The 22,340-nt window shown below is 47.4% G+C and overlaps 1 protein-coding gene across 3 annotated transcripts in view; it reads right to left on the bottom strand.

The window, feature by feature from the left end:
- The window catches only part of PRDM16 (PR/SET domain 16), a 345,850-nt gene extending 325,248 nt beyond the window's left edge, over window positions 1-20,602 (bottom strand). For all 3 annotated transcript variants that reach the window (XM_069782815.1, XM_069782813.1, XM_069782814.1), the window contains exon 1: window positions 20,440-20,602. In XM_069782815.1, coding sequence (XP_069638916.1) covers window positions 20,440-20,476 — 37 coding nt within the window. In that variant the 5' untranslated portion in view covers window positions 20,477-20,602. The remainder of the gene's footprint in view (window positions 1-20,439) is intronic.
- Between the last annotated feature and the right edge of the window lie 1,738 nt (window positions 20,603-22,340).

Raw genomic sequence — 22,340 nt, 5'->3', positions numbered from 1 at the left:
ATTAAAAGTTTAAACATCATAAATCTTCAGCGTGCTATTTACTAGGCTGAGAAGGTGATAGAAACAACATTCTGAAGTGGAATGAGAAAAGAAAAGAAAACGTAGCATGGAGGCCAGAGTGCAGTGAAATCCCCTGGGACCTGGCTAAAAACACAGCTTTAAAAGAAACGTTAGCCTAAGCTCTGCCCAGCCGTGGCTGGTAGAATTTACCTCAGCGCTGTAAACGCACCCCTTCACAGCAGACGACTTAGCTAATACTCTGGAAAAAGACTTTAAAGAAACCAACCAAAAGAGATAAGAATTTGGAAGAGAAAAATACCAGGTCGGAATTGGTGGCAAGGGAAAAGAATATCCTACAAATAAAATTAGGTTCTCAAAAGATGCCACTGTAAAGGCCCTGTTCCCTTTGCGCTAGTGAAGCGCTCCATCGCAAACCAGTGGTTGTGAGGGGGAGATCATACAGAAAACGGGGATTCAAATTGCCGGCTACAAGATTTGCTCCAACGCTTGCCAAATTTCAATATAAATTCAGAGTTCAAGTGTAAATCCAAAAAAACATTTTGTCGATTTTCAAGTTGGAACCTTGCTAAAGTATCAGACGGGTTTGAGCTTTCTGCATACGTGATTACTGATTTATGGCTCTCAGGCTCTGTGTTACATTTCAGCAAATAGAATATTTAAGTAGTTACTGTGAAAAATATTTAAACAGGTAACTGCAAATGTTGCAAACTGTCAGTCCAAGCCACGGAGAAGTTATCTGGGGGCTCTGACTGCAGAGAAACAGGGTGTCTGTCTTTTGTTTTCTGGAGGGACCTTTTTTTTTTTTTTTCTTTTTTTTGGTGGATGGTTGCATATGCAAACTTTCAACACGAAATCAGTGGGAACCTGACTTGTCTGCTCCTTGGAATCGATAATTTGTAGGAAGCCTCGTGAAACTGTAAAATTATTTTCTTCACAGAACTCCTGTTCCCTTAACTCTCTCAGCAAACACTGTTTACACGTTGAGCAAATTATATTTTGTATAATAACGCTGTTACGGATCAGAGCTACACATACAAAACCTAGAGACAGTCCTGACCACTTTCGCTGCCCCAACATTTAGCTGACGTTTACCTTGACACGTTGTACGCGTGGACAGAGCTTGGACTGGGACCGCAGACTATTCCTCATGCAAACTAACTTTATTTCAGTTATAATTCAGAACAAATTCAATTTTCATCTGTAACTGTGAACTTTTCTAGCTTTTGTAGCTTCAAGTCACCTCATTAACATTACTTAGACATCGGTTTTATAGTTGAATTATACTATGTTTATACTGTGGAATTCCATTACTTAATTGCCTCACTACTGGAAATTTCAGTGGGGTTCTCATTTTTCGCATAAATCTTGAGAATAAACATGTTTCTGTATTTCTCTTAATTAAGTGCATATTTCATAAAAATAGCCAACATAGACAAATTAAGCAAAGCATCATTTGTTTAATCAAATGGGAAACTCATGCCGCATGTAAATGGGGAGACTTCAAAAGCTTTGGCATTTGCTTCCGCTAACTGCCAGAGACCAAGGGATTCCTCCGAACTACCCAAACCTGTTCAGCCTACGAAAACCCCGCGCTGGGAATCGCTCACACGATGTTCTCGCAGTAAAGGCAGCCCCAAAACCTGTGAAACTGTGAACCGGCTCCCTGCAAAAATAATGCGGTTGGTCTAAAGCAAGGGGGGAGCGACACCCGTTGTGTAAATGGGGGAAGGAAACACAGGGAAGGACGTTGTCCGTGACCAGTCCCCCCACCTCGTGCCGAAGGCAATTACATCAGCATATTGTATCACATCAGGCAATCCTAATGTGGAAAACGTCTGCAGTTCCTCACCGGCGTGTCTCCTGTCTCCCAGGAAATCTGCTCTGGATTCAGTTTGGGTTTGTTTTCTTAAGGCTTTTATCTAGAGAAAGTGTAGAAGATCCATTTGGTTCACTGCAGTGGTGGGGTTGGGGTTTTTTCCCCTGGATGTAGCAAATCAGTATGTAGCCAAGCGACTCTGGGTGACAGGGCTTTAATAAAAATCAATCAGTAGCACATAGGGACAGTATTACAGCACTTTCCCTCTCCCAGTGTGGAAACAGAAGACAGACATTCTTGTCGTGAAAGAGAGAAACAAGAAATGAAGCCGAGAAATAACAGGAATAAATGTTTGACTTTTAGGTCAATGGTGGGGTTATTTTTTCTTTTAACAAATTTGCTTCCTCTTCTGTACAGAAGTTCTCACCGCTAAACATGTTTCTTCTGAAGTTTAACAAGGGATAAAGTAATGCCTTAAAGTTAATTATTACTAAACTTCAAGTACTTAAAATTTTAACAGCTATTTTGGATGACACAAGCTAAGGAAAAGAGCAATACACTAAAAAAACAAAAAACAAAACAACAACAACAAAAAAACCAAACAAAAAAAACAAAACCACAACATGGATTTGTTCCCACCAAAGTGAGAAAGATCTCATTTCATTTTAGCCATGCACTCATTCTAACTCTAACTTCTCTTCTTACATATTTTTACGATGCATAGGTCAAGGTATAGGAATAGAACATAGGCTTTTTCTGCAACTGCAAAATAACCATCTTGGCTATTTATCACATAGAGCAGATCCGCTCCATAGCAGCCCAAGAGACTGTTTCTAAAATTCCCATACTTGACTCACAAGAACTCCTTTTCCCAGAAGCTGCTCCTACAACAGTTGTGTAGACAGAATTCGTTCAGAAGTAACCTTTAAAATAAAGACGCTTTCCCTGAATGAGTAGTGAGCACTGACCTGGGAGGCCTTTACAGCTCTTTATCCTCTTACAGGTGGTATCATCAGTGGGACAAGTGCCCTGTCCCTAGAGGAATCACACCTTGGGAGTCAGCGTGGCGTGTTTCAGACTTACAAATATGTTTAATGAAAGCTCCTATTCTGATCAACCTTTTACTCAAGTATCAAAACCGTTTAGAAATTATCACCTGTCTCGGCAGAGAAGCAGCAGCTAAACAATACAAGCATCTGGATTCTGCATTTGTGTCAGCCTTCGTAGCTGGCATTGAACATCAGCCTCACTCACCGCTTTCTGAAACACAGCCAGGTTTTTACTTCCTAAATGAAACCTGCCTGCACAGTGACATTCCGTTTCACTGGAGTCCTGGAGGAATCGGGTGATTTATGGAAACCAGTTACTCACACTTGAAGCCTGGGCTACATAATAATCAATAATTTATCAATATTTTTAATATGACATTATGGACTCTGATTTTTCTTCCACCGAGACATCTGCAGTACTATAAATAACCTCCCTACTACACCGGAGAAAGATCTGTCCACAGGACTGACCTCCGAAATACCCGTCCGCTCCGGTCTGGTCTGTGCCGCAGAGCTCCTGGGAGCTGCAGCTCGCTTTGTGTGTTTGCAGCACATCGGGAAAACACCAAGTGCAACACCTGGACCAAGGAAGATACTTCCACTGGGCAGTTTCGGGTATCAGGCAACCCCACGCAGAAAAAACTCAAGAGTCTGTTTGACCTTCCTTTGATAACAAGACCGCCTCGAAGCAGGCACACACCAAGACGCACCTTACTTCTCAATAGCTCTGCAATTGCCATGTAACGCCAGCGTCAGTAACACAGATAACTTGCCCAAATTTTGGTCGGGGAAGGACGCTTCATTCTGACCACGGCTTACACCAGCTGTGTAACTACCCAACGATGGCTTCATTTGAGATCTGCCTTCTCCAGACACCATGGCTCGACAGGAGGGAAACAGCCTGTTATTAATTAAGATGGCATCTGAAAGGACTCAATCCTACAGGTAGGTGCCTCAAACGGCAATCGTTCCAATCTTTCAATATTTCAGGTGCTACAAAGCTTGTAGCAGTGGGTCTTAAGCATTTCTATTTCACCACAGGAGAGAAAGGTGAAGAGGAATAATAACATTCTTGAAGTGTTTGTCTTAACAAGTACCACTTTGTGGTTCCAAGGGACAAAACTAAAAGGAAATTTGACCCACTGAAGCACTGGCTGTAGTCTGAAGGGAATCCAAAGCCTGATACCTCGCTCTTACAGATACACAAAATTCTGTTGACTTTTTTCCTTTCCCGAATGCAAGCAGAGGTGCTTGTCCCACGGCCCAGTGCGGCACAAACTAGGAGATCGGCACTTACTTTTACCACATGATTCCACGTGCAAACTTGAGCAAGACAACCAAAAGTATTGCAATTTTTAAGGTATTAGAAATGAAAATAGCAATTCTAGAGGACAGAAAAAATTATTTCTCTTTGATCTGAGTGACCTAGCTCACGCATTTCAAAAATCAAGTTTGGTTTTTAGCTGTATGCTTATTTAAAGACAGCAGCTAGCAGCGAGAACAAACAACCCTGAGCCTCCCAGGCCCAGTTTTGGAGGGTCTAAGGTCACAGCAATTTTAGTTGCACTTAAAAATGGCTAATGCTTCCCAACAGAACTTTACACTGCTTAAAACATAAGCCAGCGATAGATTTTTGCAAGTCAGATAAGAAAGGCGAGTGAGAAAGATTTGGCAAAAAAGAGCCTACGTAATGCAGAGAAAAATGTGTACGTAAAATAGCTATTTTGGGAGCGGTGCCTTTTTCTCCATTCCCTCCCTTATCTTTATTCTATGTACTCTCTTGAGAGCGAGAAGTAGGCAGGTGGGAAAACAGAGGACCATAAGCTCAGGCTCCATTACACAAATGTTTCACTCCAAGCATAACTTTACCCTTGTAAATAATGCCACTTGCTCCGAAATCCACATTTGCTGAAGAGTTCAGGACCAGAATTAAGACTGCAGTCATCAAAACATTTTCCCTCATTCATCCAACGTGGGTATTTCATTACAGACATTGTCCCAGCAACTCCCATCCCACAGGAAAAGGGGGATTCCTCATTTTAAACTCAAGTTCACTCATCTACAACACCCCATATTTACCATCATTAAACTACCTGCAAGACACTGAAGGCAGAAAACCTTATCTGCAGTGCCTCGTTGCCTATTTCTGATACTAAAATCTTCTCCTTCGGCTCCGACACCTTGCATTAAAAATTTTGCTCTTCAGCAGCTGTAATTGTAAAATCTAATACACCAATTAATCCAACGGCATAGTGAATTTTTGGCCTACGGTATCGAAAAATAACAAAAGGTGATACAATGAACCAGCAGATGCACTGGTGAGTTTTTCCCTTTCCTGACAAAATAGAAACAAGACAAAATTAAATCCAAGCCCCGTTCCCAGACACGTAAATCCCCAGAAGGAGTGGTCTGTGTTGCCTCTCGACTTTTCCGCCCCTGCCGAGGTCCACTAAAGCCCTGGTCGGAGGACCTGGCTCAGCACGGCAGCATCTGCTGCTTCCAGCGGATCTCAGCTTGGCCCACCATCTCGTTTCATTAGCTCTCGGTCTATAATCACCATCGTACCAGCACCTTTCCAAATGGGAAACGGAACACCAGGGAGTACAGTGTTTCAAGCTGGATGCCAATACGCCAACTCAAATATCGTACTCCTATTAAGAGAGAGTTTGGCACCTTGCTGTCGTGGCACATTTCTACTTTTAAGGTATATTTTGTCTCACTGAGATACGATTTAAAATGGACTTAAAGACGTCAGAAATTGAGACATGAAAAACCCCGGTGCTTTCAAATTTAGCTCACGCATTCTCACTGATACCTACAGCACGAAGCCTTTTCTTAACGTGCAAAAGCAAGGGGGATTACATTGCTCAAGGGTTTTTCTGCAGTTGGTAGGGGTTTTTTTATGGCAGGCTACCTTCAAGATACAGGCACGCCACTTAGCTGTACAAAAGTGACTCTTTTCAAAGAGCGCTGTAATATCTGGAGTAGTCCCTAACCTACCTGTACCAAAAGAACGTTACTACATGGTGCGTTTTAAAGGGAACGTGACATATAATAAAACTTTTATTTCCAGCAGGCGAGGTTGCTTCCTACACATCTGGGCGGTGAGTGGTGCTCTGCAGCAGCGCAGCCAGGGTTTTATTCCTGACTGGCACGTGACTGCAATGAAACATTGATACTTCTTGTAAACCCCCAAATGTTTAACATGTTGGCACAGAGATGCCTTTAATCTCATTTCACGTGTAAAGCCCTCTCCCCTTGAAAAAAGCTCTTCCTCATACAGAAACCATCCGCAGTGCGTAAAGTACCCACTGGCTGTGGCTTTCAAAGCCAACCCAGAAGTATTATTCCATTTTCCGCTGAATACAAGTATTGAGGTTTCTTTGTCGGAGAAAAGCGAGGCTGGATTCCTTTATCCCCCTGCCCTTTCCGCTCACAATGCCCTACTCTGTTTGGTGGGCCAAGGAGGGGTGTCTCCCAAGAGATCCCAACAGGATCCAGTCCTCTGGTAATGGACTCCTAAATACTTTCTAGGACCATCCACCTCCTCCACGTTTCTCTTTGAACGAGGGTAGTCTGTCAGGAGTGGAAAGCAATTTAAAACCACCGGTAAAGAGAGCGCTTCGGTCAAGAAGAAAGAATGATTTCTTACCAAAGCTGCCAATAGAGAAGACCCAGGTGGTACGGCAGAGGGGGATCCCCAACACCTACCTCCAGCCCAGAATTAGCAGATGCGATTCAGTAACAAACGGTGGCTTTTAGCAGCTCAACACAACCTTTGGAGGGTGACGATTAACACCTCTGCTGGGGGCCGAGGGGAGAGGGGGAGGAAAGTAAGACCCTATCGTCCTGGGAGGTTTGCAACACTGAAATTTCCTTCCATGAAACCAGAGATCCGCAGGTTAGCTCTACGGTCTGCACCTGACGTTTCAGACGGGGCGTCAGCTTCAAGGGTCTGCTCGGAGAACTTTCGTAAAATATTTTATATACGTACCTCCATGTGTGAGAAGACCCAGACAGTGGGAAGCCGCAGGAACATGTGGCACGCTTAGTCTTTAGACGTGACCATTAAAGGAGCTCTATAAACCCTGCTGGGGCTGATTTCTAGGCGTAAAGAGGATGGGCATAGCAGACTTACTTTTTGAATGACTTTTTCAGTTTGGCTCTTTGTTGTTGGGCCATATCAGAGAGGTGGGTCAACTTATACCTTCTGAGAACTGTCCCATTCTATTTCATTTCTCATCTCAAGGGAGACTGAATTCTCATTTCCCTATTTTTTCTGTGAATAATAAAAGCAGTTTGTGTAAGAAGCAAGCAAAGTTTTATTAATAAAGCATGCTCTCTGGCAAAGGAATGAAAGGCTCTGCTTTCACCAAAGAATTGTGATTTAAAAACATCTACGTGCAGAGATGCGTTTTAAAACATTATTTTTGGACAGGAAACATCCCAGACTTTAGTACGTACAATTTAGAGTTCTTCAAATACCTTTAAGTGTGTGTGTGCGGGGGGGAAACACAATCTGTTTTGATAACTCTTGACATAAAACAATGATAAATAATTAAATACGTTTAACTGTTTCATTAACTAAAGATAGATAGAGAGCGCTTCATAGCTAGAATATAGATCAAAAAGATTGAGACTGGCTGTAAATTCCCCTGATGTTTTATGACACCATTTGTATTCTGTCACTCACTAGCTTTATGTATAGTCCAAGCTGTGAACTGAATACCCCATTCAGAAAGCCACTCACTCTGCATGTTATTGCAATTTAATATTTTCACACACAGACACATCATTATCTTGGAACCTGACACTGCAAGGAGAATTCAGTAATTTTTCCAGAGTGCTTTTTTTTTTTTTGCCTTTTTTTGTTGTTGTTGTTCTAATGTGAGCACTGAGGCACAAGAACCATCTAAATGACCACTCTTCCAATATTTAGCCTCTGGATAGACAGATCAGCAGGCAGGTATTTGTGTCCGTGTTTTCAGGGCTGCTTCTCATTTCAAATACGTACGACGTAAATTCACAGAAAGAACTAAAAAGAACGGTTAAGAATCTGTCATTATCAACAAGAAGAATACCCCTTCCACAGTTAGAGCTTGCAACTGTGAACTAGATACACATGTGTATATATATACACACACACTGACAGGGAAGTCCTCAAAGCTTTCTCTTCAGCCTTCAGTTACTGAAACGTGACTATGGGATGGGATTATTTCACTTATGCTAGGAGTTTGAAGGGGCAGTAAATACACGTTCCTCTAGGCTGTTTGAGAAGAAGCAGGCATACAGCTCTTCAAGTTACAGGTTAAAAAAGCCACATTTGTTTATCAATATTTTAAAAGCCAGGTCACATCAGAAGAAGGACTTTAGAAGTAGAGACAAAGGCACGGCTGATTTCATCCATGGAAACAGGTATATCTTATACCGGACCCTTGGTAGCTAATCATTAACGAGCGTTACATACAAACTCAGCTATAAGAAAAAAATCCTTATACGCAAATAGCATGGATGTCCCAAAGAGTTCAGTGCCTTGAGGGCCTGCTCCAAAGTCCAGCGAAGTCAACGGAAAGACTACCATGAACTGCAGCGGGTTTCGGGTTCTGAGCAGCGAGGCTGCAACGCTGCTCTTGGCCGGTAAACGTCCGGCTACGGTGAAGGTTCCCTTAAGACAGTGATCAGCTATATGAGGCTAAAGGCAAACTTCCATCATGGAATTCATATTTCCTGGTCTCGAGTCAGACTTGAGCCTCGGTTTGCCCCGTTACGCCCTCAGGATTTTCATTAGGAAAGAAAGGAGGGTTCCAAACCAAAGCTCCAGAAGTCTTCCACAGGTTCTTGTTTCCTTCTTCCCCCCACCCCATTTATTTAAAGCACTGGCTTCTCCAGTAAATGACGGGGAAGTCTCCAGGTACGGAGGGTGGGGAGGACCGTTCCTCTGAGCTCTGCGCTCCGTCCCCCACTGCGTGATTTGGGCTGAATTACTGACCTGCAAGAACCTCATCTTCCCCAGACAAGCCGGTACTGCTTCCACAACCGCCGTGCCGAGAAGGAAAAGTCACCAATATAATGCAAGTCACCCGGATCGCTCGTCCGTAGACATACAGAAGAGACGCTTAATAGAATTAATTCTGCGGCAGGACATTTCTCTGGTTAATGCCGCAAGCCTAATTTCACAAACTGCTAAACAACGACACCTTGAAAAAACCCAGTTACTGTCCATTGGGTAAAAATAGATTTATAGATAGGTGTTAAATGCGGGCTCCTTTTCCTGATCTACTGGAACAGACAGTGCTATTACGAAAAATCAATATTTAGCTAGGGTATTGACTCCTGGATCATACAAGAAACTTTCTGGTTATGGCTAGAGGCTATGTGTGTGACTATTTGCACCAAGCCTCTGTGTTCTTTCAGGACTCGGAGATCCACACGTTAACTGAAGAACTACACAAAAAGGCAGTTTTATCTGAAATGGGAGTTAAAAAGTAATACCTAAGCTTGAGGAGGAAATGAAAGGCGTACTTTGAAGCATGCAGGCCTGTAACGTCTGTATCACCCACCTGCTTGTCCGAACAGCTACAGAGAATCCAGAAGTGAGTTTTCTGAGGTGGATTTAACAGGTTGATAGCTATTTTGCTTCACAGGTGCACGCCTTTTTTTTTTCTCCTTTTCTTTCTTTTTTTTTCTTTTTTTTCTTTTTTTTTTTAATAAATAATCATAAACCCCAGACAACAAACTATTTGAGGGAATACTAGAATTTACCTAAGGGGCCTTAACTGCACAGATACTGTACTTGTCTGGAAAAGCACGCATCTCGGAAAGTCTGAGGAAGCATCAGTAGCTCTTCAGGCATTCCCTTGAGGACGCACCCACAAAGTTAACTTGGATTTCCTGAAGGCTCACCTTCAGCCCCTGGTACTAAGGGGCTGTTAAAATCACTCGTTAACAGATACTATCAGGAACAGGAGACAAAGAACCAAAATCTGTTCTGCACTTTATCTGGATAAATACTTGAAGAGTATTCTAGCAGGAAGAATTTAAGAACTCCCAAAGTAACAAAGATCTGGTTTTTATTCATTATATATGGGATATATGAGCAGAACTGTTTCTGAGCAGAGGGCTTTTCAAAGTTCTCCATGAGGTATCAGCTGCTTTTTAAATACGACTATTGTGCCATGTAGGGATTTAAGTTTATTTTATTCCTATGTGATAATTCTAAAATAAAATATATGATCACTTGCAAGTTGTGCATGTTCTTTATTTCACATTTATGTAATGAAATATAAAATGAAACCAGTCCTTTTCTATAAACAGAAAAAAAAATGGTAAAGCAATTTCATACTACATGAACTTCAAGCACAGCCATTTAAAAATTAATTTACATGATTGAGCCCAAAAGGTCCATTCGCTGTGAAATAAAAAACCCCAAATACTATCCTGGAAGGAAAGAAAATGCCAGACTACATGTAAACAAAAGCATTTTTTTTTACAAGCATCTGAGATGGAATAAAAGATTTTTAGCCAAACCTGAAACTTGCAAAAAAAGAAAAAAATCTGATCCAGTAAATTCAGCAAAAACGTCCCAACGACCTCAGTGGGACTCGGAACAAACACAAAGACCATTAAGGAGACGTTGATCCAGAAATCACAAGGGCAGGTATGTGTATCCCTCCCATTTTACAGCTGAAGTAGCTGAGGGCAAGTTATTTGCTCAAGCTGGTAAAGTTAGTTCATCAGCTTAGCAAAAAACCCACAATTCACGCTTTTTCCGCATCTCGGACCAATCTCCGATCAGGTAATGGGGTTTCAGTACGCTCAGCGTTTGGTGGGGTTTTGTTTCAGTAGCAGCGGCACAGAACCCCCCCCCCCCCCCCGCTCCACTGCTGCACAATCCGACAACTTTTCCGTGTTCTGAGCAAAACTTCACATCCAACTTTCTACATCTCCTTATGGCCAGCGAATCGTACAGCCCAGCATTGCCGTGCTTCGAGGGAGAGAATACGTACACGTGCTCACGCCGGGGGCCAGTTCTTGGCGTAGGGTTGGTCCGCGCCTAGTCCTGCACCTAAAATTCAAGTAAAGCTGCCCTGCGAGGAAGGTTTTACGTGGCAGCGAGGAAAAAGCCTCCTTCTTCCCTCATCCTGTAGCTTCCCCTTCCACCCCGCAGAGCCCGGGAGCAGGGCTGGGCTCTCTGGAGCAAGGCAGGGGACCCAAAACCAAGCCGTGGCCCCGTTGCCCCCCTTGCCACGTGGTTCACTGCCGCCTTCCTCCAGACCCAGTTGCTTCCTCAGCCTGACAAGGGAAACCGCATTTAGCGTCTTTAGTCCCCCTGAAGTAATTTTCTCTCAAGTAGGAAATAAAGCTGATTTTTTTTTTCCCCCTGTAATACCAATAAAACAATAACTCGATATCACTTCTACCAAACCACCGCTGCTATAAAGGTAAAGATATGGAAAAGAAAATTAACTACTGTTTATGACAGCAGCAGAAGGCAAAAAGAAAAAAAAAAAAAATAAAAGCACAGTGCATGCAAGGGAACAGATGGCTTATGTCCAATATGGCCCATCTTCTGGATATTACTACTTTGGAAAGGAAGTCCATGCCACTTCAGAAAATAGCAATCTGTCTAAAATATGCTGAGGTTATATAATTGATCATTCCATAAGTTAAGGGGAAAAAAACCCAACCAAGCTACATTTCTCCATTGGATATTGATCTGCAGATGCTAAAAGTGAATCCCCTTAAACCAGCTATATACCAATATTTGTATATTTTATGCACATACATGCAAAATCTCTTGGGTCGTGTCCTCAGCTGGTGAAAATTAGTTTCATCGATGTTGATACCGATTTCCACGAGTCGAGGATCTGGCCTCTCATTTTAAAAAAATTCCTGAATTTTGTCAGTTTAACCTCACTTTTCGCAGAAGACAATTAGGCACATGTGTTCTGCTCAACGTTATTCACTGATTACACATGCATCCCAAACCAATACTGCGTGCACTTCTGTAGGAAAGACACACGCGTTAACAAAACCAGCGAAGAACGGCTTCGTGGCTAAATCGTGGTATCTGAAAAATACCTCGTCTAATGAAGCGCAGGAAATAGAGTTGTGAAGTAGATAAAGTGCCAAGTTCTGCTGGCACTTTGGGTTAAAGTCCCGCTGAGCCCTGGGCGGCTCTGCGTTGCTGCATTTGGCCCTTGCTACAACCTCACGGAACCACAACAGAAAATCTGTTTTCAGGAGCAGACCAGAAGTGGGATGCACGCACCCTCCCCTCTGTCCCCCCACCCTCAGAAGACCCAAGAAACGCTCAGAACTACTTTACGAAGACGTTGCACGCCAGGTAGCATGTAAAGAAAAGCTAGTGGAAGGGGCAGGCGGGATTTGAAACCATGCTGAATTTCATAAGGTCCTTGGTCTGCACCGCTAGGAAAAAACCATTCCTTGCACCTGCCTTTCCGAAAGCTAGGCTTGCAAACTGGTACGAGCAAATTTGGTTGAAAAAACACCCAGTGAAACGTGTTTCGCTCGGTCCTAACAGTCCATCTTCAAACCGGGGAGCTTCAGCCAGAGAGGCGTGGATTTTCTACAGGGGAAGCAACCTCCGCATCTTTCAATAAAACATACGTGGCATAATGAATAGCCAGACTTCTTTGGTGGTGATAAGATATTTTAACTGAAAACATCAGGGCGTGTTTAAAAAATGATTACGAATTATTTTAACAGTATTTGCAGAGGGTTATAAAAACAGCTATAATATTTTTGTCCTGGATTCTAGAATTACCAGTGTGACAGCTAATGCAGTAATGATTTGTTTCAAATGCCAGTGTTTAAGCTGTATAAAGCTGATTTTATACATTTTTCCAGTAGGCCGCATTGTAGTTAATGAAATTAAACACACCAATCGCATTTGTCCCCAGGGGATGAGGAACTGAACACGCCACTGGTTTATTTTTTTATTAAAATAAATTGCAGCCAGCAAGATGGACTAATTGCATACAGAATTGAAAAAGAAACATTCCATTGATATAATTAAGCCAATTTTCATGGACAAAAATAGTTATAGTGGATATAAAATAAGCAGAGCATTCACTACGGTTTGACTTCTCCCCACCCTCTGTATTTTGTACAGAACATTAACCATTAAACAAATATGTATCTCAAATGGGCTGACAGTGTTATCTAGTAATGATGGCTAAATTGATCCCAATAGCTGACGCCGGGGCATTGTGTCTCATAGCTTTGGTGAGAGAGTTCATAGGCCAAAAAAAACAGACCAGCAAAACCCTACCACATCAAAATATTACCTTAAAGCAAAACACCTGAAAGATGTAAAACTATCGAGACAAAACTAAATCACCGCCCAGTTTATTTTGGTCTGACATTTCACCCCAAACTGCCTGCGCAGTCACTTCGTTTTGGAGAGCTGCAGTCCAACCTCCCCCAATTTGGTCCCTAGTATTACAAAAAGCAAATGGTTAAGAGAAGATGAAGTCTTTCCACACCGGCTCAACAGAAACCAAGATTTACCGTGATAGGAGCGTTCTTCTGTGGCCTACTGGAAATAATTTGGCTGTCTCAGTCCATTTTCACCTGGAAAATGTCTCCCCAAGAGGACCAGCGGTCTCTCGTTTGCTGTACAAACGTGGGTTCGCTGGTACAAACGAATGCCTTACTAACTTTCCATCATAAATTTGGGCAAAGCACATCTTCGGGGGGGGGGGGGGGGGGCGGGCGGACGACAGGACAAAAGCTCGTCTGCCCCTTGACCAGAAACTTTGCATTTTTCCCACTGTGCTGCTGAACAGAGCAACTGTGAGTTGGTACCGCTGCGCAGAGAAGGACTTCACTGCGTGAAAAAAAGGAGTTTGGGTTCTAGCCCTACCTACCAACGTTAAGCACACATCGTGCCCCTTACCACAGGGAAATGTCTTCCCGGTTACAAAAGAAAAGAAAAAAAAAAAGCAAGCAAGCTGCTTATTCGGGGTATGAGCATTCAGAAGCACGAAGTACACTTATTCCAGGGATGAAAGTCACATTTCATTTTTATTAGCAAAGAGGGTCACATCATTCACTGAATGAAGAGAAGGAAAAAAACCTCTTCAGGACAGGGACACTCTGTTACAGATTTGGACGCTACATAACACACAACCTATTGCACTGAAAATAAAAATAAACAGCCCATGAGTAGGTAGCGGTGATGCATGAAAATCCATTAAGAAAATAAAAGAAATAATAAGGTCATAGATCTTTTCCACTATGACATCCCTGACCTGAAATTCCTCCAGAAAAAAAAAAGGGCATACTAAGGACCAGAAAACACAGCCGTGATTTTGGTGTGGAATGCTGCGGAGTACTGACATATCAACAGGCTGCTAGCCAGAGAGTGGAAACAAATGTGTTTGCACATATCCTTCAGATGTCTTCATTCTTAACTGCAGACGGCCACTGTGTGTATATGTATTTATTGATATGCTGGTTACTTACCCCTACAGGATTAAAAATACCTTTTGGGAAATAGGCATGAGAAAATCATTATTCGGCTAAGATTTTGATCCTTCCCGTTAGCATTCAGAATTGTGCGAGTTTATCATTTAAATAATCTCTAACTGGAAAAAAATAAACATATCCAGAAATAATGGGACAGCCATCAAGTTGTGGAAACAAAGCACGAGCTTGCCCTGGCCCACAGAGAGCACATACAGTCTTGCATGCCGTCAGCCTCGTGCTAGAGAAAAGGCCCGAATTGTAAATGTAGATTTTTTTTTTCTTCCACTACACAATTTCACACACCAGAAGTTTACTGCAACGGGGTGGGGGGGCAGGGTAACAAACAGAGAGACTGCAAATTTTACGCTTAGAAGGGCAAAAGTAAGTCTGAAAGATGTGGGTGCTTTTCCCCATCCTGTCACCAGGAGCAGACAGGGATCCTCCGGCAAGGCAGCGCACTCGCTGCTCCCACTTCCCCAGCTGCAGCGTGGAACTAACAATACGTTCCCCACCGTCAAGGTGGCTACCGAGCCTTACCTCGTCAGTGTTTGCAAACTTCCTCAGGCCTTTGTCTTTGAAGCACTGTATTAAATAGTACAGAGCTTTTATAAAATATATAAGCCATAATAATCATAGCCATAATAACAATAATAATACTTTTCACTCCACAGGGCCCTTTCTTCTGAGAATCTCAGGGTGCTTTACAAACATTAATGAACGCAGCCACGCCGCAGAAGGATATAGCCCTCTTAAAGGGAAGATTCCCTCCTCATTCATTCACTTCGGGTATTTTGGTGCCCAAGCGAGGCCGTTTGTGCGGCCAGCAGTGCAGGCCAGGCACGCAGGTGTAACCCCGGTGCGGCAGGAGGGCTGGAGCATTCCTTTAGCACCGGTCATGGAACGCTTACATCCGACTAAGGAGCTGGGGTATTATTACAGCGAGGAACGGCGATGAATTACACTGCTCCTGTGTTGTGAAATCCTAGCTCGTGCATTGCATTTTGCCTAGAAGCGAGTGGAGATTTTGTGCGTTTCAGGTACGCTCGGCTTTCTCCCGTCCGATAGTTCAGAATCCTGCCCATTTCAAAGTCTCACTATTACACTAGCAATGTGTGCCTGAACATTGGACGGTGTCTGTCTGTGTGGGGAACAGAAGAGCAATTCTTTGCTCTTTCTGACCCCGGTGTCTTCATCGGGTATTTTTAATAGCAACCTTTAGAAATGTGTTTGGTTTTATTTTTTTCCCCTTAGCTCATTAAAGGCCTAATTTGCTATTGCTGAACTTGAACTTGCACTGCAGTTCCAATACAAAGTCTAAAAATAAGGCAGCTTGCTTTGTCGGTAAAGTTTTTAAAATACAAGTCACAATTTCTGCACCGAGCGTGCTGGTTCACGACCGTACGGTACCTGAGATTTCACTGTGTGTTGTAAGACCTTTGCACGTGCATTGCCGGTTCAACAGACACACGCATCTGCGTAGACGCGTTTCGCATCGGCACGGTGTTTTTATAGGACACGGGAACGTACCAGAATTGGAATAAAGTACCGTTCTTCGGTACACTTTATGAACTCACATTTATATGTGCACGGGCAAATGCCCTGTGATGTAAACACACGTGGATGAACGTCGCACGCGCTTCACGCACAAACTACACAGACACCCGCAAGCATTGGCTTTATTGCAGGCCAACATTCGACCCCCGGCTTCTGCCTCTTCTTCAGCTCTAGCACTTTGGTACCTTAAACCTGCTGGTCTGCGGGCAAGTTCAAAGCGTCTCCTGTGCCAGCTAACCAGTTCATTGCTCCCATTTGCCAAGGTTCTTCCCAGGACAAGGGAGACGGAAGCGCCTGGCAGCTGTTCCCTCTGCCCCTTCTCAAATACGGCAGGCGGGCAGAGAGGGTGAATCGATAAATTATATTTGTAGCATTTAGATTTTTTTTTTTTTTTTTAAAAAGACTAAACTGATCTTAAATCCTCGGTAATTTTTGTTGCAGCGCTAATTACACATCACCTTAATTAGCGGATCACCCACCCCACACCCCCCCTCCCTGCCCAGCATCCCTAATTGCCTAATTGAACAGATCCGGGGCCGGGAGGAGGAGGAGGGGGGGAGGCTGAAGCAGCCGCGGTGGCGCGGACCCGCCGGGGGACCCGCGGAGCGTTGCTCACCGGACCGGGCTCCGCCTGTGCTCCGCGCAGAACCGCGCAGAACCGCGCACCGGCCCCGTTACCGACCAGCCGGGCTCGGAGACCGCCCGGCCGGCGGGGAAACGGGGACGGGGCTGCAGCCGGGCATCGGTTTGGCAGCGGGCGGGGGGGGGGCTGGACAGGAGCAGGGCAGAGGCGGCGGCAGGCTGGGAGGTGTTAAAAAAAAATAAAATGAAACAAAACAGGAAAAAAAAAAAAAACAACCAAACGGCAGAAATTTTCGTTCCGATGTTGGAACCGCCCGGGGAAGAGCAAAGGCGGTTGCACGCCGGGAAGCGGGACGCCGGCATCTCGCCGGCCTTAATTAAAAAAAAAAATAAAAAAAATAAAAAATGACAGTCAAGGGGAAGCCTGTCCTCGTCCGAGGCGAAGCCCTAAACCCAGGAGCAGGGACCGGGGACGGCGGGGCTGCATTGCCGAGCGTTCGCCCGCCCGCGGAGCCTGCCCGGGAGGATGCGGCAGCTCTGCCGAGAGAAACTCGGGCTTCCACCTCCGTCCCGTTCCCGACGGTGAAAAGCGAACGCGAGCGGAGAAACGCTGGAAGGGTTTCCCCAGCGCCCTCGTTTATTCAGCGCCCGAGCCCCCAGCAATGCCCATCCGTGCGTGTTTTGCGGTGACGCTCGTACCCCGCAAACCTAACTCGGGGGTTTCGATGGGGAAGGAATTTTTCCTTTCCCCCGGCCCGTCCATTCGCCGTCTCTCCACCTTCTTCCCGAGCGGAGCAGCGGCCGCAGCCCTCCTCCGCTGCCGACCTCCTCGCCCCCTGAGCCGGCCTAAGCCTGGCCGGTGACAACCACCGCATCCGAGGGTCGTTGTCCCCGTCCCCCCCCGGGGGAGGCGAGCCAAAACCGGTCCCCGGCCCCCGCTCCCTGCCTTTCTCCCGCTGCCCCTTTAGCATTACCCCAAATTTCCCTCTAACCCCACGCAGAGGCGTTCGGCCCCCTTCTCCAAGCCAGGTAACCGAGTCCAATTCCCCCCGAGGGGGCCTCATGGCATCTGCTGAAAATCTTCTCCAACGAAATGAAACGGCTGCAGGGGTGGGCGGTGGGTGCCGTGCCCCGACGGCGGGTGCCCCGCTCCCCCCCCGGGCACGGGCAGCCCCTTCGGAAGGAGCAGCCCCGGGGGAAGGGGCTTGGGAAGGGTCGGGGGGGGGATTTCGTGGCCAAACCGGAGTTCTCGCTACCTTGCCGATGGAAAGGCGGCGAGATCCGCACGCTCGCCTCCGTGTTTAATCTGTTTTGCAAATAAATACTCCTGGGATCCTGAAACCTTAGCTTTGGACTACCGTTTTGAACTGTGATCCCTAAAAAATCCTCGGCTGAAACCCCATAAACCGTTGGGCCTTGTATTGTATTAAACACCTGATTTTAATCAGAGCTCAGCCTTCCAAATAGACGCCTTCCAGTTTGCATCAGCAGCTCAACGGCCAGAGCTTTCTGAACCGCAGCTCCTTCTGCCGAAGGGGAGCGATTCCTTCCAGGCACCGAAGTCCCGGCTCATCTCCCTGGCACCTCACATGTCCGGGCACCGAAAACCTCTTCGTCCCGAAGCCTCAGCAGCTTCATTTGGGCTACCGTGCTGGGAGAGCCCACGGGGGAAAGGCCGGGGCCGTGTGTGGGGTTCGCACCGCGCTGAAACGCGGCCGGAGCCGGCACCGCACCCACGGGCACCCATCTGCAAAAACCCGGTGCCTTTTGCAGAAGCGAAAAGAAAAAGAAGGAGAGCAAAGAGGAAAAAAAAAAAGGGGGGGGGGGGGGGAGAGAAATATTCCACTCTATTCAACCTCGCTTTCACAGCCAGGAGGGCTCTGGAAATTACTCTTCTCCTTAACCACCGAAAACAACAAGTGATGACTTTTTAAAAAAGTTATTATTTGAACGGGGGCGTTTAAAGCGTGTGTTTATTTGAGAAAAAAAAAAAAAACCAACGCAAAACAAAACCACAAAACAAAAACCAAAAAACCAAAACTGTCCGAGGATGAATTGAAGGACAACTTCCCAAAGAGCGTCGCAGCGATGCGCTGCCAATATCGATCACGCCAAGAGTAAAACATCCCCGCCTCCGAGCAGCATTTCTGCGTGCGGAGCCGCGTTCCGTGGGGCGAGGAAGGCGGGCGGGTGCCCCACGGACACGGAGGGAAGGCGGCCCCGCGAAGGTAAAACGCTGGGCCCTGCCGTTTTGTGTCCTTGGGAAAACGGGAGCGCGGGGGTAACAAAGCCGGTTTTTTTAAAGCAAGCTGGAGCGAGGAGCCGCAGGGCTCCGTCGGGCAGGATTTGGGAGACCCGCGTCCCCTCCGGGAAGAGACCGCGGGGGGGTGTACGGGACCCGGGACCCGCAGCGAGAAACTCCGGCTGGGCTCGGCGAGTGGAAAAAACTCCCCGGTAGCCAACCTCGCCTACAAAATAAACCTCCGGGCCCACGCGTGAGCGGGTTGCGTGCGCTCCACGCTGCCTGCCACCCTTCGCCGGCCGGCCTCGGAACCGACGGCCGCTGTTCCAGCCCGAAGGCTACGTCCCGGGACCGGGACCGGGGCCGACCCCCCCCCCGCCTCACCTGGGAGCGCTCCCCGCCGAGCGGCCGCCACCCGCGGCGGAGCCATTAACGGGCCCGGGCGCCGCCGGCCCCCCCCCCCCCCCCCCGTGTCGTGTGTGTCGTCCCCCCCCCCCAACCTCACCCTCCGGCTCTTCACGCCTCCCAGTCCGCCCGACGGGCTCCCTGTGCAAAACCACGCGATTTAAGCAAACCAGGCGCCGCTACTCTCCAAATCTTCCTCCGAGCAACTACAAGCAGAGTTTCTAGCAGGGGCGCAGCCTCCGGACATTTCGCACGGAGCCAGAGCGAAAGAGAAACTAAGCCGTAATAACGATTAAAAAAATCATCATCATCATCATCATCATCGGAGCAGTACAGCCGGGCTGCCCGGGCCCCGCCGCTGCCCCGAGCCTGGGAACGGAGCGAGCGGCCGCGGCCGGACTCTACGGGAGCGGGGGCAAGGGAGCCCCGCTCCTGCCTACGAGAGCCCCGCTCTCCTCCTCTGAAAGTCCGGTCTAAAAACGATGCGAAAGAAAGAAGGGGGAAAGGCGCCGGTGGAAGACGGAGGGAAAAAAAAAAGCTGCGCGAGACTTACGAGCTGCAATTCCACCCCCAAGTAAATTTTTAAAAATTAAAAATTAAAGACACTCCCCCACGCTCCCCTCCCCCAGACCTTCTTAACCCCCAGCTGGGACACCCGAGCTGCGTTCAGGATCTTCCCTCTGGACCTGCGAATCCAAAGCCCCTCACTGAGAGCGGATCCATTTTTGCTACAATTTCTCTTCCTTCCCTCTCCTCGAGAATTGTTCCCGAGACGAGAAGGGTTTCTTTTCCCCCCCCGTCTGCCTCTGCCCGTCTCTCTCTCCCCCCCACCCCCCCCCCACCCCAGCGTTAAGTCTCTCCGGCTCTCGCAGGCAGATGCCAAACGCAGACCTCTAGCGCCCACTATTTCAAAAGCCAGGAATATTATTTCACAAGACTTGGAACGACTCAATAAAAAAAAAAAAAAAAAAAAAAAAAGTTGCTATCCCCTTTCGTCAACTTCCAGCTAACTTTCGCTTTTCTCCCCCGGCCCCGCGCAGCTCGCCGTTCGCCCGCGGCGCCCCGCTCTAGCGCGCCCGGGCGCGGAGAGGCGCGGAGAAGCGCGGAGGAGCGCGGGACGGCCGCTCTCCGCGCACACGGGGCGGGCGGCGCGGCTGGCCGCCGCCGCGGGGAGGGAGAGGGGCTGCAGCCCCCGCGCAGCCCCCGGCCCGGCTCCGCGCCCTCCCGCCCGGCCGCCGGGGAAGTGGGACGCGGCAGAAGGGAGAGAAAGGACCTACTTTTGGGCAGTTTTCTCGCCCTCGCCTTGGATCTCATCGTGTCGGCTTGTGGATTCCTCTCCTCCTCCTTGAGCCCAGAAGCAGCTACACACTATCTTCATCTCCCAAGCATTGTCAGTTTGGACACCTTCGCACATGCGCACAGAGCATTCAATCTGACACCCTCACCAGGGCCAAAAAAACTTTCCAATGTATTCATCATCATCGGGGTGGTTTTTTTTTTTTTTTTTGTCCTATCCTCTTCTTCAGACCACTTATCTCTCCCCCCTCCTCTCTCCCAGCACCATCACAGCCTTCCCCTGATCTGCCCCTTTAAGAAAAATCAGCCCTCTCCGCTCCTACCCCTCCGCACACTGACCTTACACACTGGACAATATTTAAGGATCAAGGTGCCATCCTATAAAGAGGTGATTATCATTGTATTCTTCTTCTTACTATTCTTTTTCTTCTTATTATTCTTACTACTACTAAACAGCAATGCCGTAGAGAGAGTTTGTTAACGGATGTCATCTTATGATTGTACCTATTTTAGACGTGCTTTTATTTTTAATCGGAAAAAAGACTCGTTTACAGTCACTTTGCAAAAAGCGCCTGCCTGCATTTTCTTCCGCGTTACCCTTTTCCCTTTCTTGCCCCCTTCGGCACAGGGGGCTGCGTAACTTTGGGGATAAAAAAAAAAAAATTAAACCACAGAATTCGCGCTGCGTTTGCTCTGCCCTCACCGCTCGCGTTTCTACCGGAGTATTTCTGCTCAGCACCGGAGAACCTTTGCTCGTTCTCCCCCGGCTGCTTTGCCCGTGGGTCGCCAACGTTTGACCGGGACCGCCGACCACCCCCACCCCCCCCTATTCCCGGGGTGTATTTGCGGGGGGGGGGGGGGGCCGGTTCTCCCTGCGCGGGGCGCGGAGCGGCCGCGGCTCCCGGGGCGGCTCCGCGTTGCCCGAGCGGCCCCCGTCTGCTTCTCGCCGGGGAGGGCCGGGATGCGGTGAACCGGAGAAGGGCCCCCTCGCCTTCCGCGGAACTCCCGCGGAACTCCCGCCGCTTTTCTTCTGCGTTTCAGGTGGAAAGCAGCGCGGCGGGGATGCGCTCCCGAGGGTCGGGGGAAGCCGGGAGACGGCGCGGACGCCCCCGAAAAAAAAAGAAAAAAAAAAAAGGGGGGGGGAGAGGAAGGAGAAATATCCCCCTCCCTCCCTCCCGGAGCGATGCCGGCCAGCCCGCAGGACCTGCCCGTCGCCCCCGGGAGCGAAGGTAGAGAGAGCCCGGGCAGAGGGGCTTTGAAGAAAGGAGCGAAGTGTAAATAGCCCGATGATTGATGTGCTGGCTTTGACCGCGGAGAAAGCACTATTTTCATTCAAGTGGCCAGGTCAGATGGTCACGGAAGAAGGTTGAAAGGTAGGATTTAATGAGATTAATACGGAGAGAGAGAAAAAAAAAAAAAAAAGAAAGCGCGGGCCTTCCTAAACATTCAATAAAATACCCGGGTTAGGGAGAGCGCTCTGCGCTTGCCGTGCTAACCCGTAGCGGGGCTCGGCGAGCAGGAAAAGCCGGAGCCCCCTCACTGAAGGGCATTGCAAAAACCCTCCAAAAACTTCGCTGGGTGCGTCAGGTCTCTGCTGGAAGCCCTGCTGCCAGCTGCACTTTTGCCCTGCAGGTGGAACTGGGGAGGAGGGGGGGGGGGGAGAATAGTCCTGCTAATTACCGCTTTTCCCCTCCTCAATAAACTCTTTAATTGCAATTGGGAGCAGGGCCCTTTCAGGTGCTACCTAGGAGCCGGCGTTAAGGGGCAGGGTGGTAGAGCGGGAGTCCAAATAAAATAAATACGGTTGAAGGGAACGAGTAGCCACGTGTCGCCCAAAACGCTGCGCTGGTGCCCGTGAATTCCTGCCCCGAGGACGCCTGAG

This window comes from Haliaeetus albicilla, chromosome 4 (assembly GCF_947461875.1).
Source record: "Haliaeetus albicilla chromosome 4, bHalAlb1.1, whole genome shotgun sequence".
Taxonomy (NCBI): domain Eukaryota; kingdom Metazoa; phylum Chordata; class Aves; order Accipitriformes; family Accipitridae; genus Haliaeetus; species Haliaeetus albicilla.
Note: the sequence above shows the minus strand (reverse complement) of the source record. Positions and strands in the feature narration are given on the sequence as shown.